Source organism: Rhinolophus sinicus, chromosome 1, assembly GCF_057876585.1.
Source record: "Rhinolophus sinicus isolate RSI-liver-muscle chromosome 1, RSI-T2T, whole genome shotgun sequence".
Lineage (NCBI taxonomy): Eukaryota > Metazoa > Chordata > Mammalia > Chiroptera > Rhinolophidae > Rhinolophus > Rhinolophus sinicus.
In genome coordinates this window covers 53,832,747-53,850,136 of record NC_142501.1, presented here as the reverse complement: position 1 = coordinate 53,850,136, position 17,390 = coordinate 53,832,747, and the positions used below count along the sequence as shown (strand labels likewise).

General features: G+C 51.9%; 1 protein-coding gene and 1 long non-coding RNA gene across 2 annotated transcripts in view; one reads left to right on the top strand and one right to left on the bottom strand.

The window, feature by feature from the left end:
- GALNT6 (polypeptide N-acetylgalactosaminyltransferase 6) overlaps nucleotides 1-16,848 on the top strand; it is a 29,919-nt gene extending 13,071 nt beyond the window's left edge. Inside the window, exons 5-12 of the mRNA XM_019724542.3 lie at nucleotides 5,345-5,494; nucleotides 6,546-6,780; nucleotides 9,855-9,972; nucleotides 11,330-11,530; nucleotides 12,065-12,196; nucleotides 12,793-12,894; nucleotides 13,956-14,108; nucleotides 15,124-16,848. Of these exons, the coding sequence (XP_019580101.2) occupies nucleotides 5,345-5,494; nucleotides 6,546-6,780; nucleotides 9,855-9,972; nucleotides 11,330-11,530; nucleotides 12,065-12,196; nucleotides 12,793-12,894; nucleotides 13,956-14,108; nucleotides 15,124-15,237 (1,205 nt within the window). The 3' untranslated portion in view covers nucleotides 15,238-16,848. The remainder of the gene's footprint in view (nucleotides 1-5,344; nucleotides 5,495-6,545; nucleotides 6,781-9,854; nucleotides 9,973-11,329; nucleotides 11,531-12,064; nucleotides 12,197-12,792; nucleotides 12,895-13,955; nucleotides 14,109-15,123) is intronic.
- The window catches only part of LOC148759064 (uncharacterized), a 50,207-nt gene that overhangs the window by 10,822 nt on the left and 21,995 nt on the right, over nucleotides 1-17,390 (bottom strand). The gene's annotated exons all lie outside the window — the stretch shown is intronic.

The window sequence follows — 17,390 nt, the reverse complement described above, 5'->3', positions numbered from 1 at the left end:
GAGAAGCGGCATTGAGGGCATTCCCAGAAGAGAGACAGGCACAGAGTCCTAGAGACACGGGTGTGTTTGTGAAAATGGGAGAGGTTTGATGTGGCTGAAGCTTAGGTTAGTTGTGGAAAACGACACTAAAAAGATGTTGAATTGGAATTCATGCCATGCCGAAAGTATTTATTGAGGGAAAAATGAGTCACTGAAGGTGTTTAAGCTGGAGAGGGACCTTTTCTCAGAAGGTTGGCAGTTTGGGGGAGGGCGATTATCAGGAAGAGAAACAGGACCCTGAGTCTGAACAGGAGGGTCTTTTGTTTTTTCTTTTTTTTTTCAGATTTTTTATTGGGGCAGGGGAACAGTGTGTACTTCCAGGACTTTTTTCCAAGTCAAGTTGTTGTCCTTTCAGTCTTAGTTCTGGAGGGTGCAGCTCAGCTCCAGGTCCAGTTGCTGTTGCTAGTTGCAGAGGGCGCAGCCCACCATCCCTGCGGGAGTCGAACCGGCAACCTTGTGACTGAGCCCTCTCTCCAACCAACTGAGCCATCCGGGAGGCAGCTCAGCTCAAGGTGCCGTGTTCAATCTTAGTTGCAGGGGGCGGAGCCCACCATCCCTTGTGGGACTCGAGAAATTGAACCGGCAACCTTGTGGTTGAGAGCCCACTGGCCCATGTGGGAATCGAACCGGCAGCCTTCGGAGTTAGGAGCACGGAGCTTTAACCTCCTGAGCCACCGGGCTGGCCCGAACAGGAGGTTCTTACAGTCAGCTGAGAGTGGGATGACAGAGCCAGAACTAGGAGAGGGGCTGGGGAAGAATCATCGCTGGGGGGAGTCTCCAGGAGTGTCTGGGTCTCTCCGAGGTTGGCCTCCAGGGCCCGTGCTCCCGTATCAAGCACAGGAACGGACACCCCATTTCCCAGTGTACGCCCTGGGGCCACTCCAGTAGAGCCTCCTTCCTGCCTTCTAGATTAGGGGTGATGCTCAAAGGTAAACTAGGGCTGGGGAAGGCAGTGGAAGGAGGAGCTGAGTATGAGAACTGCTGAGTCCATTTCTTTGGGGAGCTCACCCTTCCCCAGGGAGTTCAGACACCTAGCAGCACTTACAAAGCAACGGCAAACAAGTATTGGGGATGTGGTGAGAGAGTGGGGACCAAGGAGGGTGAGGTGGGCCTTCTGGAAGGGGAGGGGCACAGAGCGTGGCGGGGATGGGAGGGGCTTGGGAGTAGCCTGTAGCAGTGGAATGATTGTCAGGAACAGGAGCCCGTGTACCAGCTGCCCTCCCTTCCTCTCAAACTGGGCTCTCTGGTAACCCTTCTCCCCCAGACCAATGCTGCCCATCCCTCAGACGCGTCTTCCCTTGAATCACATAGGGTGGGAGTTCTAAACTGTTTCTATGTGTCACCCAGAATTTTGTGAGTCCATATGGTACCAGTTGGGCAACTCCTCTGACCAGGTTAGACAAGTGGCATAATGCCAGGCTGGCACAGGCAGCATCTAAAGGGCACAATAGCCTGTGTCTAGTAGGGTGCACTTGGCAGTGGGCCCCATAGCCCCGCCAAAGGACCTGCCCGCCCCAGCAGGCGTTCTTTCTGGTTGTCTTTCTCTTGTTGACTTGCTCTTAGGGCCAATTCCAGCCTCTCAGAATCACCTGCCTGAAAAACCTAAACCCGTCATTCTTATTTTTCTGGGTCCTGGCCTCCTTGAGAATCTGTGCAAAGCTCTGCTTCTCTCCCTAGAATAGGGCAGAACTGCCACAAGGAGGTGTGTACACCCACGTTTTTGCACGTAATCCCCGGGAATTTGTGGACCCTAGGATAAACAGCCCTACCTTGAGGGCTTGCGGACTCTCGAGTGCTTTCAGCAATGCTCAGTTCAGTGGGGAAAAGGACACAACTTCGATCCATGGTCAGAAAGCTCTGCAGTCCACAGCGGGATAAAATTTCCCACACGGTTGACTGTTTGATCAGATTAACTGGCTCTCATTACACACACACAGACAAGGGCTATGTCTCTGCTGAAATACAATGTCCGTGCTTTCTGTCCGCGTATGCAGGCCCTTGGCAGTGCTCTGTGACCACAAGTATACAGACATTTGATGCCAGCCTGGGGGAAAGAGGCCCCGTAGCAGGCTGGGGAACTCTTGCTTACCTACCTCAAAGTCTGAACCCTGGGTACAGATTTCACTCCCGTGTGGCCAGGTCAGATGCCAGGCCCACTCCTGCCTAGTGTGGCACACTCCACAAGCTTCTAAAAACTGGCCCCCCAGGCCTGGGGGTCTGTCGTGCCCCAAACAGGCATCCCCTTGTCAAAAGCCCTGCCCTGCCCCTGGGGGAGACTGAGGAGGAGAGAAGCTAGGCCTCCCTCCTGTGGGAATGTGCTAGATGCACAGGAGGAAATCAGACACATGCCCAGGACCCCGAGAGTTGAGAAGTGAACAGAACCCTCCCGCAGTGAGTAAGCTCCTCATGGAAAGACGAGGAGTGAGGAGGTGGGTGGGCTGAGACGGTGGTGCTGTTGGAACGGAAAGTAGAGGGGTCAGCAGGTGCAGGGAGGACAGAAGGGGCGGGAAACACTGTGTGAAACCCAGCGGAGGTGACATTTGGGGAGCATTTTGGATTAGCTGGGTATGTCACTGTTTATATACCACATTTGTGTATCCATTCATCTGTCCGTGGACAGTGGGGTTGTTTCTACCTTGTGACTACTGTGAAATAATGACACTATCAACACTGGTGTACAAATATTTGTGTGAGTCCCTGCTTTCAATTCTTTTGAGTATATACCCAGAAGTAGAATTGCTGGACCACAGGGTAATTCTATGTTTAATTTTTTTGAGGAACAACCATACTGTTTGCATTTGTTTTTAAGTGCAATTTTAAACCACTGCAGTGCCATGATCTGTTTTATAGTTTGACAAGATAACTCTGCTGCTACGTCAAACATAGATTGGGAGGAGTGGCGTGGAGTAGAGGCCAGGCAACCCGTTAAGGCATTATCGCTGGGGGTGACACTGGGATGGAGAGAGAGAACTGGCAGTACTTGCTGAGGGACAAATTGTAAAGGATGACAAAAGGGGAGAATCCAGCACGACCCCAAGGTTGGAGCAGCTGGAGGGGTGCGGGGACTGTGTTCTGACGTGGGGCGGCCTGGGGGTGCAGCTTTGGAGGAGACCTTGAGTCCCGTTTTGGGCATGTTTGGTTTGTGGTTCTGTGAGACGTCCAAGGGAAGATGCCGAGGCCGGGAAGAGAGATGTCCCAGCCTCTGCAGATAGATGAGGCTGAGTAAGGCGTGTGTGGGAGGTCACAGGAGCCTCGTGGACTCGTCGTGAGAAATGAAGCTGGGTTGGGGTGTTAAACCTAAATTAGGAGGCTGTTGTCTGGGGGACATAAGAGTACGGATATGCTTGTCCGTCTCCATGCTTGGCTCTGCTATACCCAGCTCTGGGGCCTGTGTCCAGTGAGCCCAGGGGGGTGCCGGGAAGATTGTCAGGAGGGGCATAACTTAGGGGAGTTGTCTGACACCCCTAGAAGGGCCTGCACTCACACTCAGAATCCCCAGGCCCAGCCTAGCCACCTACGCCTGGATGGAAGGTGTGGGAGAAAGGCCTTGTAGAGCTCAGGCCCTCCTGAGGCTCAGAGCTCAGTGCTTCGCATTCTCTTACCACAAAACCCACTTCCTATGATGCTTTGCCCCTGAACTTCCTGTGAACACAGTTAAGCGAGTTCTCGGGAAAATCAGCTACACCGAGAAGGTGAGGCTCCTGGTTGGGGTTCCTTCCTCCTTCCTGTTAGAGCCAGCACTTGGGGCTATGGCTGGACTGTGAGTCTGGGAGCTCCCTGAAGGCAGGACCCAGACCAGGTCCCTCCCTGCGCGGGGTAGTGTCTGGCACCTGGGCAGTGAGTTAGCTGCTGTTTGCTAAGTGAGTGGTGGGCTGAAGAGGCCACTTGAGGCTCATTTGGACTCATGAACATTGGGGACGATACTCCCTATTTTACAGTGTTTAATCTTCATAGAGAAAGGGGACAGCAAGAAAGTCAACATGAAAGCAAGTAACTCAATGACTGGCACATAGTAGGTGCTCTAGTATTTGGATATTGTGTGTGTGTGTGTGTGTGTGTGTGTGTGTTGTGTGTGTGTGTGTGTGTGTGAGAGAGAGAGAGAGAGAGAGAGAGAGAGAGAGAGAGAGAGAGAAAGAAAGAGAGAGAGAGCAACCACCCACCCTGCCCCTGCACTGACTGCAGGCCCACAGTTTGCAAAGCACGGTGTTTGGAGCAAGGTCCAAGCACTGGGCTGATCTACAGCCCGAAAGAGAAAGAACACACTCATCTGTCACACCTGCCCTCCACCTCCTCTTCTGAAGCTACAGGCAACTCCATTCTGCACAATCAGGAACAGAACCGTGGCGTGGATAAACCAAAATAGCAGTTAAAACATCCAGTAAGATTTGTAATATGTTTCAAATGGATTGCCTCAGAATAGAGCTATTTTTAATGCCCTGAGGATTTCCCACTGAATAACGGTCATGCAGTCAACCCCCCCTCAGGAGGAACTGACAATCTCAGCAGAGATACCCCTCCCTTCAAAAAGATTTCCCCACCCCCACCCCCAAATTCAGGCTGGTGGCCCCTCCTGCAGGCCCTCCCGTCCTGCACTGGCAGGTCACTGGTCACCTGTTCCCTGGGCAGCGGGCTCACCACGGCACCTGGCCTATAGCAGGCACTTTTAATTAAAAAGCTACTTGGCGTCTTTGCATCTTCCTAAAGAATTCCACACGCAGAGGAGGTAATAAAGAGGATTAGAGTAAGACTACTTGCTGCTGATGAGCAAGCAAAAAAAGAAAAATCACCATTTGTGTGTGTGCTACCTGGCAAGCTTACTCTGAAGAGCCTGGGAGATGGAATCAGACACGGAGAAACGACCGCCACCACCACCACCAGGGGTGGAAAGGAGAGGAGGCTGCAATCACAGCTCTGAAAGGCAGTGGCGGAGGGGGCAGAGGCCAAGGGAGGCATCTGATAGTCTTTGTTGGAAGTTTGTACTTGATTTGAGACCAAAGAAACACAAGCCTGAGGTCCCGTCTAGCACATTGGAGGAGGTACCTAGGTAAACAGGCACAGGAGCGACACTGCAGAGCCAGTGTCCTGGCAGGATGGGCTCGGGTGGCAGGGTGCTTGGCGACCGGCAGGCCTGCCTCCTTCCATCCCCTTCGGCATCCATGGAATTGCTCAGTGCAGTGGGGGGGGGGGGGGCGGGGGGGTCAAGGTTCGGGCCTGCTGGAGGCTGAGGGCACCAGGGCTTGGTGCCTCCGGGGATGAGGTTGGAGGCAGCGTGGTGAGCTGACCACCATGGCCTGGTCCCTTCCAGAGTACCTAAAGGAGCAGCTGGAGGAGTACGTGAAGCAGCTGCAGATCGTGAGGGTGGTGCGGCAGGAGGAACGGAAGGGCCTGATCACGGCCCGACTGCTGGGAGCCAGCGTGGCGCAGGCAGAGGTGCTCACTTTCCTGGATGCCCACTGTGAGTAGAAGAGTGCTGGCCCGGCACCCAGGAGGCCCGGATGTAGTCTGGGCCACCCCCCCACCCCACCCCGGCCCTGGCCCAATGAAAAGCTTTGACCACAGCATCACCAAGGCCCCTTCCTGCTCTGCTGCTCCAGGAGTGAAGGAGGCTTAGGACCAGCTCCAGCTTTTTCTAGCCCCTTCTCTGCCCAACCCCAGGAAAGTTTTATCAGGAGGCACACACAGCCCTAAATTGGTGACCCCGCAGTTGCTGGGCGTGTGCTGGAGTAGCAGACATTTCCCTCTCGCCCCTGATGTGTATGTACCTCGTTCTGAACTCAGCCCCTCAGAGACGCCTCCCGTTACCACTGGGAACCGGTTTGCGTGGCGTTTTCCTGTGGCCCCCTGGAGGCAGGAAGGCCTCTCTCTTGCCCCAAACCAGAACACCTCTCACCATTGTCAGGGAAGAGAAAAAACAACTGTTCCCCGAAAGTGGTGCTATATGCTGGGGAAAGCCCTAGACGCAGGAGTCAGAAGACCTGCGTTTGTGCGCTGGCTCTGCCACTATCTGAACCTCAGTTCTCTCATTTGTAAGATGGGAATGAGGATACCAACCTGCCCAACAGAATTATTACTCTGTGGGCCAAATAAAGTCATATATACAGTTCACTGAAAATCTCAAAGGGTTAGACAAATGAAGGGGGTTATTATTCTACAGCTGGAGCCAAAGCTTGAGGTGAGATACCCCTGGGACAGGAGCTATCTGCTTTGGAAATCTACACTTGGGTGGGGAGGGCCAATTCGGGGGATAGGCTGGGAACCCGAAGACCCCCATCCAGAGCCTTCCCTGTGCTTTTGGATCATTTGAGTTGACCATGTTACTCCCCTGAGCCCTTCCTGTGGCTCTCAGGACCCTCTACGCTCTCTCCAGCTGTGGAGCCTGCCTGTGTTTCTCCGCCTCTGACTAGGAAGTGGATGGAGGGTTCTCTTATCCTGCTGGGTTTCCCTGCTGCCAGGGGGCTCAGCTGTGGACAGGACCCTGACAGCTGTGTCCTGGCCTGGGCCTGCAGGTGAGTGCTTCCATGGCTGGCTGGAGCCCCTCCTGGCCCGTGTCGCCGAGGACAGGACAGCGGTGGTGAGCCCGGACATCGTCACCATTGACCTGAACACTTTCGAGTTCTCCAAGCCCGTCCAGAGGGGCAGAGTCCACAGCCGTGGCAACTTCGACTGGAGCCTGACCTTCGGCTGGGAGACGATACCTCTCCATGAAAGGCAGAGGCGCAAGGATGAGACCTACCCCATCAAGTAAGGACCACAGCCTGCTGAGCCCCCAGCCCTCCCAGTTCTAGGGCCCCGCGTCATCTCCGGCCCACGTGTATTTATTAGGTGCTCTAGCAAGCACTTGACATACTTTATTTAATCCTCATCCTGTAGGATTAGCCTGTTTTACATACAGGTGAGAACACAGGTTCCTAGTAGAAACAAGTGGCCTCAGATCACGCAGCTAGCCAACGGTGGAACCAGGACGCCCGTCCTGGCCTGACGGACCCAAAGCCCAGGCTCCTAACCATCGCACACACTGCTTGCCCTCATCCACCGCTTACTGGGTACCACTTCATCGCCTGTATCTCTCCCTGCACATAGAAGGACATGACTGGTGCTTGCAGAGGTGTTGAGAGATACTGGGTACAGGCTCAGAGCCATTATAATAAGAGGGGGTGCCATTATCTTTGAAAAGACTGAGAACCTATTAAAAGAACATAGACAAGTGTTCTGCAGTTTGCAATTACCCTGAATAGTTTCAGTAAAGGGCCAAATAGTAAATATTTCAGGTTTGCCAACTACATACAGTAGTCAGTTGCATATATTATTCCTTTTTTGTGTTTCTTTTAAACAATCCTTAAAAAATGTAAAAACCATTCTTTGCTCCAGAGCCTTATAAAGCCAAGCCAGATTTGGCCCCCAGGCCATAGCTTGCCAACCCTGAACCATAGGGTGGATACATGAAAGTTACCCATGTTTACCTCCCACCTGGGGTTACCTTCCCCTTATACACCCACCCTCTCCTTCCTTCTCTAATTGCCTGTTGGTGTTAGTACTGAGACCACAAGTTTATTTTAACAGATGTCTCAGCCAAACTGAGCGGGGAGTGACTTTTAGAGTATGCTGTGGTTTGGAGTTAACTGCCACTGTTTTCCTATATGGGCCAGGAAACTCGAGGGTCAACTGAATATATATCAGCGATGGAGGGAAGCAGAGAATGGGGACACAGTGAGTAGAGATAAGAGGAAGGCTTGAAAGGAAGAGAGGGTTGGAGTTCCTCGCCCTCCACGTGCCCATTATCTAAGACATGCTGCCCAGAGTCGCAGCAGAGGGGGCTCCGGTGGGTGCCCCGGGATGACTCCTGTGGACCCTAAACAGCCACCTGCTCTATCTCCATTGAGAGGAAGAGAAGCAACAGAAGGGGGGGCGGGAAAAGAGAAGGCAGGAGAGAGAAGAGAAATTGGAATTCCCTATTGACCGTCTGCTTGTTTCATAGATGTCTTTTGTTTGGTGTGTACAGCAAGCAAGCCGCCCTCCCCCCAGCTGGTGGCCTGGCACCCAGTGGCACAGGCAGGGTCAGGGCACCTGGCCACCACCCATCACTGACATCCCCGGCTCCGATGTCCAAGGACCATACAATATAACTGGAAGATAAAGCTCCAGTGTTTGGGGAATGACCCAGCCCCCTGGTGGCCTGCAAGGCGAGCCCGAGTCCTAGCACTCCACACGGGAGGCCTTCGGGCAGTACCCTCCCACCCTCCACTTGGAGCGCTAGCAGGAGGCCGAGAGGAGCGGTAAAGGATCCGGAGACTCCTAAGAAGGAGGCCAGGAAATACAGGCTGTTGTTGTGGGTGTGCAGTGAAGTTCTCTGTGTAAGATTGTCCTCAGAGGCCATTTGTTAGTAGCTTCTCGGTCAGACAGATCTCTCAAAGCCAAGAGACAGGCCCAAGTCAGGGAGACCCTCAAGAAGAAGCAGGTCAGCTTCAGCGTGCTCATGTGGAGTCCCACAACGCGCTGAGCCTTTCTGGGCCTTACTTACACTGGCTGAGCACCCCTGGGAATGGTCAGAACCCGTGACACAACGCCTGCGTGAGCATGAGGATTTCCCAACTGAAATTCCTTTCAGAAAGCAGCTGAAGGAGCCAACTTCAGGGCAAAAGGAGCAGCCACAAGGTAATAGCAAGGTCAGGCTCCCGGGTAGTGACCTCAACAGATGAGTCCAGTGAACACTGATTGGGTCCCTGCTGTGTGTAAAGCACTTTGATGGGTACTGGGCTTACAGAGAGGGTGTCAGGATCTTTCTGCCCGTAGGTACTATATGAAGAAGCGACAGAAGGGGGCAATGAAGCCCCATCCCAGCACGCCTGGCTCCCACACCACTGCCAACAGCTATTGATTATGTACCGATAGTCTGCCTCTATCTCGCCAGCCCCTACCCCACCTTCAGCCCTTAGCCCAGCCCTTCTTGTGAGCAACGTGGTATCTAAATTCTAGGAAGGAGACGTTTTTGTCAGTCTATCTTCACATGGGTCTGTGCCTCCCTGCTTTTGTCTGAAAGCCAGAATCTTCTTGTCACCTCCAAATGCTCCTTTTACTGTGAGTGAACCTGATGTCGTCTCACTTCCCACTCTGTTTCCGGAGCACCTCTTATCACCTTCCTCTGTTCAAGGCAGCAGGCAGATTTTCCCCAAAGCTAAAGTTTCTCATGCGGTATTAAGCACCAGGGTTGCACTCCTATGAAAACGGGCTTTCTAGTCCCTGAAGGGCCAGGGACCCTGAAAGAGAATGGGGTCAGTCCAGCTCATAATACTCACTCATGATTTGAATCCTGTTCTCAAAACCAATTTCACACAGCTTCATTAGCATAATAAACAAGTATCTACTATGCTCCAGGAAACTTGATGCCAAAAAAGCAAACGATGGTAGTAGCTTTACTCTCTGCCACTAGACTACACTCTCAGAAGACGGGATCTGTCTTTCTTAGCTCTGTATGCCTAACACGTAGCCTGCCAGGCCCTGGTGGCTGGTGTTCAATACACCCTTGGGTGAATGAATGACTGACTGAATGAATGAATGAATGAATGAATGCCTTTTAGAAGAGAGTAGGATAATTACATCTATCCTGGACCTGGTTCCTAGAAGGTGACGAGAACATAATAAAAGCCCAGTAAACATTTGCTAAATGAGTAAGTTAGCGGAAGAGGGCCTGCCCGTTGTGGGAAAGGGATGGGGGGGTCGGTGAGGAGGCGTCAGTGGTGAGTCCCCCGCTTTCCACCCCAGGCTTCCACTCCTCTTCCCCTCAGAAGACAAACATGCTTCTCCCTCTGTCTCTCCAGATCCCCGACGTTCGCTGGCGGCCTCTTCTCCATCTCCAAGTCCTACTTTGAGCACATCGGTACCTATGATAATCAGATGGAGATCTGGGGAGGGGAGAACGTGGAAATGTCCTTCCGGGTGAGAGTGAAGAGGGCTTCGAGGGGGGACCACAACATCCGGGGAACAACCTGAGAACCTGTCTTAGGCAGCAGAGCCTCAGGGGTATCACATCTGCGACTGAACTTAAAAGGTGGCTGTTTCCTGTCATGGCTCCACTTTCCTTCTCCTCCCCTCCCGTCTCTGGCAGTAGGACTTTGGGAAGCAGGTTGGACAATTTGAAACAAATGAGTGGGCAGAACTTCTGAGAGAGAAAGGATAATAGCAGTAATAGGAACTGGACATCTGGGGACTGGTGGCATCTTTCATGATGTCTGTGGGGGGGTGAGACCCTGGTCAGGGCTTAATGGTGAGACCCTGGAACAGATCAGGAAGTAGTCATTGTCCCTCTTCTAGAAAAATCAGTCTCCCCTTTCCAGGTCAGAGCACACACGCCCTGGTAGTCTTCGGAGTTTCCGCGACCCTGTGCTCAGCAAGTTGTTCATACTGTAGGAGAAAGAAAATGGTGGCCCAAATTCTGGTGGGTCCCAGAACTCTGAGAGATTCCAGGAATAAGGCCAACCCGGATCAGGGTAGGAAGAAAAGATTGCCTCTCCATGAAATGTACATAAATCCCCATGCCAGTGGGGAGGTAATTAGAAAGTAAATGAGCTCATTTATGACGTCACCCCTAAGTACATTTTTAATACCTGCTGTTACTACAAGTATATATTTGTGTCTCTACTGTACTAAAATGAACAATAAACCTCCTAATTTAAAACCTAAAAAGAAAAGATAGGTGGGAGGGCTTAATCCAGCCTCCTGGCATACATAAGCGTCACCGGCTCAGTCACCGTAACTCCCAGGGTTCTGATTCTAGGTTTATCCATGAGCCTCTGACCTCTCTTCAGTCTGTCTCCTAGGAAGTTAGTGTGTTAAGGTCCAGGGGACCACCACAGGCCACCTGGCAGTTGCCTATCCTTAATATAATTAATGCACTGGTGCTCTGACTGGGTCACAAGTCTATCTTGATTTGAGGGAGTTTGAGTTTCCAGGAACACCTGGGTGAGCTGATAAAATCACATTTCCAAGTCAAAAAGCCAAGTGACCAAAGCTCAAAATACGTATATGGACACCAAGTTGGTCAGACTGGCTTTTCTCTAAAGTGGGACTTGGTCACCATCAGGACCCTGCAAATCAGAGTGAACCAACATCAGAGAGCTGGGGATTGTGTAGTCATGACCTAGAAAGAGGCCTGGTTGATGTCCTTTTTTCCCAGAAGAGAGCAGCATATCCTTGAGTTCTGGGACCTGGGGTCTGGCGCTCTGCAAATAGAGCCGTCTGGGGGGAGACTGTCACACCTGCCCCATGAAGCCTCATCTGGATCCTCTTACGGCAGGTGTGGCAGTGTGGCGGCCAGCTGGAGATCATCCCCTGCTCTGTGGTAGGCCACGTGTTCCGTACCAAGAGCCCCCACACCTTTCCCAAGGGCACGAATGTCATTGCTCGCAACCAAGTGCGCCTGGCTGAGGTCTGGATGGATGGCTACAAGGAGATTTTCTACCGGAGAAATATGCAAGCAGCAAAGATGGCCCAAGAGGTGAGAAGAAATGGTGCCCTGGAGGGGTTTGGATGAAGAGAAGTACAGATCCCAAGCCCTGGTCAAGGGCTTAATGGTAGAGGCCCACCCATCTCTACCACCTGGTGCCTCCCTTTACATCTTTGACCTTGTGAACTAGAGCCCAGGAGGCTAGAGAATGAGAGGAGCCTTCGTTGTCCCACCTGGAGAGCCCCAGCTTCTTGTAGGAGGGGAGGGCGAAGAGATTTGGAGGAAAAACCTCTTAAAGGGGCAATGGCTTTGCTCTGAGAGGCTCGGAATAGGGGGCTGGGAGACAGTTCACTGGGAAGTGACAGGAGATGACGGAGTAAGGGGCTAGGAGTGGGGCTCCCAACCCAAGACGGGAGGTTTGGGATTGATTGGAGGCTAAGTCAGTGGCTCTAACAGGTCATGAGCAGGAATGAGCCTGAGACCCATTCTGGGAGGAGGCAGCCGCAGGAACTCTGGGCCACTTCAACCCAGACAGAAGGTCAAGGCTGGTGGAACTAACCGTGAGGGTGCTGGCTTGGTTGACAGAAATCCTTCGGTGACATTTCGGAACGACTGCAGCTGAGGGAACAACTACACTGTCGTAATTTTTCCTGGTACCTGCACAACATCTACCCAGAGATGTTTGTTCCTGACCTGAAGCCCACCTTCTATGGAGCCGTGAGTCCCTGAGAACCAGCTTGCCTACCCATCGTCACAGGCTCTGCCCCTAGAGAAGTTCAGGACCCCTTACCCCACAGAGGGATGACGGACGGGAAGTGGTTTTTCCTTTCCACACTCCTTTATCCAGAAGGACTTTACGGCTTCTAGAGATAGCTAACGTCCTAGTAAGAGGAAAACGACCCATAAGCATGGTTCTCAATCACTCACCTGCATCAGAATCATCAGGAAGGAGTGTTAAAACACAGATGGCTGATTCAGTGGGACTGGGGTAGAGCCTAAAAATGGGCACTTCTAACGAGTCCCTAGGCGATGCTGGTGGCCTGGGGAATCCCATTTTGAAAGCCATTTGGCCCTAAGGAAATTCACCTGTGCTGAGGGCTTCTCCAGGGACCTGGCAGCCTACGTTGGCCCAGCCTCTGGGCGGGGCACCTGACCTTGCTATTAACTCCAGGCATCAGGGTTAATGAGGAGGAAGGATATGCAGAGGAGAAAAATCAGAGAAGCAATCTCGTCATGCACAGTTAGGCCCAACACCACCAACTGAAAGCTCCTGACTGTGCTGTCCTGGTTCCCCTCTGCTCACCATTCTGCAGATAAAGAACCTCGGTACTGATCAATGCCTGGACGTGGGTGAGAACAACCATGGAGGGAAGCCTCTCATCTTGTACCCCTGCCATAACCTTGGCGGCAACCAGGTATACAGCCCAACCCTACCGGGGCAGGCCTGAGACAAGCTTGCCTCGGGGACATCTCTGCACAGCCCCCTTTCTTCGCTCCAAATAGCCCTTTCCTGAGGACTAGGGTGGGGGATATCCAGAGAGAGGAGGACATCCCATCCCCGCCCTCAGGAAGCTCCTGGTCTGAGGGGGAATGCATGACACACACAGACAAGGTCTGAGGTCTGAATTAGGGAAATCCGGAGAGCGTGGGGCATCAGGGCTGGGTGCTCGAGAGGGATGGAGGAGAGGACCGCTCATCAGAGGAGGCTTGCTGGAGGATGCTAGCTGCTGAGTGATGTTTCAGAGTAAGTGGGGGAAATCGTGCAGCACTTTCCCTTACCTACATACTTCGGTCTCCAATGCCTCCCCTGCCCAGAAATACCACTCTGCTCCTACCACCCAAAAATGACCCCAAAACAACAAACTAATGACGTCTCACAGTAACCTGGCATCCTGAGAATGTCCTCTGTGCCCTACAATGCCCCAGCTCTTCCCTGAGGAGTGACGATTACGGTACAGTCACCTCCCTGACCCCAGTGATTGGCCCTGAATGCCCAGAGCTTGGTAAGGAAGAAGCACGTGAAGCATAACTGACGCAAGGAAAGTTGAGGCTTGGGACGCTGAACAGGCTGCAATGTACACACATGAAAACAAGGTCATCCGAACGCAATTCCGTGTCCACTGGCCTGCACAATGAGTGTAGGAGGTATACTGGTGAACGTGCTTTATTTTAATTGTAACCTATTAACAAAACACACTAGCGTATCAAACAACGTGGCTTTACAGGTAATGCTTAAAATGAAGCTAAGTTAAAATTGTAAAGAAAAGAATATTAAAAAGCTATTCCAGTATAACCCAGATATAGTTAAAAAAAAAAAAAAATCCCTTAAGTGATACGTGAATTACTAAAGTCTTGGCACCCGCTCCCTTCCCTCCCCAGGAGCCCATCTGTGGTTGGCATCTTAGGGCAGATGGCTGCAGAAGGTGGTGGGCACTCTCCCGCCTGTCCCTCAACCTCCTTTTGTCTTGACTTGTAGTACTTTGAGTACACGACCCAGAGGGACCTTCGCCACAACATTGCAAAGCAGCTGTGTCTACATGCCAGTGCTGGCGCCCTGGGCCTTAGGAGCTGTCAGTTCACTGGCAAAAATAGCCAAGTCCCCAAGGATGAGGAATGGGAATTGACCCAGGTGAGTCAGATGCCCAGGGAGCTCAGCATCAAGAAGCTGGGACCACCACTGCCCCCCTCACTTTCTGTATCTTATGCCCGAGATCCCATGAGCTGGAGGAGGACAGAAAGCATGGAGAGTGTGGGCTTGGTCGCAGGCGGGGTTCCCGGGGCTTAAGTAATGTTTGGTGATGGCTGGTATAAAGATGTGGTCAGGGGTTATGGTCCATGGCCAGCTCTGTCATGGTTTAAGTATTTTTAGATGGAACCTAAGCAGATGAAAGTGAAGGGGCACTCATGGCTCCTGCCTGCCCTCTGTGTGCCAGGCGCAAAGCTATGCGCTCACATACATTGGTTTGGTTAATCTTGCAGAGGCTCTTCCCAAGTAGGTGGTGTCCCATTTCTACAGAGGAGTGAGCTAAAGCTCAACAAGGGGGTGACTACGCCAAGACCATCGCTAGGAAGGCGCAGGCCTGGGGTTCAGACCTGCGGGGTTCAGAGAAGTCTGATTGGAAAGCACGGGTTCTTTTCCATTACCCTGCACTACCTCAGAATTTATCATGGTACTTCTACAGTCCTGGGTCCAAACTAACACCCCCAGTGAGCCTCCATACCCCAATCGACCCCATCCCCAGTCTGTGACTTAGGGAAAGAAGAGCCTACCCCTGGGGTTCCAGAAAGGGAGGAGACTAAATAGGATCCAAGGCAGAAAGTGGGAGTGGGCAGCAGTGGCCCAGGACTTTAGTTAAGACTGGCCGTCTGGAGAAGGGGGTCCCTGAAAGCATTTCGGTTAGCCCGTGGTCCTTCCTCTGTTCCAGGTGACAGATGGGGATGGGGAATTGGCACCAGACACGGGGAAACTCAGGAATGCGTCCCTTCAGAGTGTCTGGCATCCAAGGAAAGGAACTTGGAGGTGTTCTCTTTGTACCTTGTTGGGGTTTTTGCCTTTTATCTGCTGTCACCCATCTTGTTAGCCCCTGGTAGCAATGTTGGGAGGTCTGAGGCCCAGGTTGACCTTTTACTCTGTCATCTTTTAGGACCAGCTCATCAGGAACTCAGGATCCGGGACCTGCATGACATCTGAGAACGAAAAGCCAGCTATGGCCTCCTGCAATCCCAGTGACCCCCACCAGCACTGGCTATTCGTCTAGGCCTCGGAGTGTTCCCCTTGGGTGTTCCCACATGCCTCTCAGGAAATAGTATTTTTGGGAACCCAATCATCCATTTCTCTGCAGGCCTTAAAGATGGATTTCTGAACCCAGTTTTGGATATCAAGGCAGGACCTACCTACTTGCAACAACGTGGGGCCCATCTTCTTTCCTGCACATGGATGGAAGAGACTGTAAGAACACATAATACTTGGCCTAGAGCTTTCCTTCTGTCCTAGAAACAGAGACTTCCAAAACAGACAAGGCATCTGAGATAGGGCCCATGACAGCAATGCTGAATTCAAGAAAGGCACCTCTGCAGCCATGTCCTGAATCCCTGGTCAGCTAGAGCACCCACAGAAGCTAGTGAAATCGTATATTCTAACAGGGATGAGAGGTCTAAGAGAGCCTCCCTTGCTAATAGTACCCCAAGTTCTTAGAGCCGTTTACAGTTTACAGAAAGCACCCTGACAGGAATCCTTTATCTTACTTCATCTGCACAATAATCCTGTGAGAAAGCAGAACAGGAACCACCATGCCCACTTTACAGATAAAGCTGAGGCAGAGGGGGGTAAAGGAGCTTGTTGATAGTCCCACAGCTAGTGGATGGCTGGAGCGAGACAGGCTTGATCTTGAACACCGAATCAGGGTGCCTTTTACCACCACAAGAACACTAGACAACTAACCATCAGCCTTCCTATTCTCTCTTCCCTCCATTCTGATCATTTCTGGCTGGCTGGTCTCCATAAAGCCTAGAACGGGGGAGCCAGGGAGCCATAAGGGACCTTACATTTGGGAATCCTGGGATGTTAATGTTGGAAAAAAGCTCAGGAGCCAGTGTTTCTCAGGTTTAAGTCCAAGAACCCTTTTTCCAATGCCTCATATATAATGTAAACAAAAGGCAGAGTAGCCACGGGTGAAATTGAGGGTGGGTGAGGGCAATGCCCACCCGCCCCTGATCTTCTCAAGTTCTATAAACACAATTTGAAAACCGTGGTTTTAGCCCAATCTTATCATTTTCATATTATGAAACCAAGGCCAAATAAGTGAAGTAGTTTGCCCAAGGCCGCGTGCATGGCGTTGGCAGCCCTGAGGCTAGTTCCCAGATAAGGATAACGAGCCCTGGGAAATCGGAGGAAGCAGGGACAGGATGTAGTCAGTGGAGCATGACTGGCCTTGTCTGCTGTGCTTGGATGGAGTCCCCATATGGAACAGATCTGACATGCGTGTCCGTTCTTCCCCGCGCAAGTTGGACTCCACACATACAACTGCTTTGCCTGAATGAGAGCCCAGCTGCCTAGAAGAGGAGTCCCGTTCCTTGCAAGAGGACTTCTGACTTTCAGTAGCAGGCTGTCATCTTGGGCATCACCACGTGAGGGAGCCAGGGGACCACAGCTGCCTCCTTCCCGGCAACTCAGTACTACAGGAAATCTCCTAGGTCTCAGAGCCTGCAGGACCCTGTAGAGAAAACATTTGGGGGTAACCCAGCCAAAAGAAAAAGAGTGGCCAGGATGTGACTTGGAGTAGGGAAAGCGGAAAGTTCTTTCCCAGAAAGAAGAAAATGGGACATGATATCCCAGTGGAAATAAAGGTTTTACGGCATTGGTAAAGGAAGTATGTGTGCGTTCCTCTTCTGTATTATCCCTTAGCTGATCCACTTGGAGAATCAGTTGATTCAGGCTGTGAAGAACTACGCACATCTGAAAAGTTCTCTCTTTTGTCCACTGTCTCTGGTCCCCAAATATCCTCTGGCCCCCAATCTAGCCTACATATTGTGTGGCAAGCACATGTAGACACAAGTTAAAAGATAAAGCTCTTCTGTGGAACTCACACTCTGGCTGGGAAAACAGAGATGCAAGCAAGTCCTGACAAGCCTGGAAGTGTTCAGAGGTGCGCTAGGTGAGTTAGAACAATTCCTTCCATTTAGGGGAATCAGGAAAGGCCTCACAAAGCTGGTGACCTTTGACCTTAGACCTCAGAAGATGAGTCCCCAGGTGGGAAGGGCTCAATATGCAAAGACCTCACACTAGCAACAATCTAGCTGAGAAAAGTCAGAGGGACAGAGGTACAAGTGGATCTGGGAAACCAAAAGGACGTCAACGTGAGGGAGTAGAGGATATGGAAGCGAGAAGATCAGGGTCACATTATGACTTTTC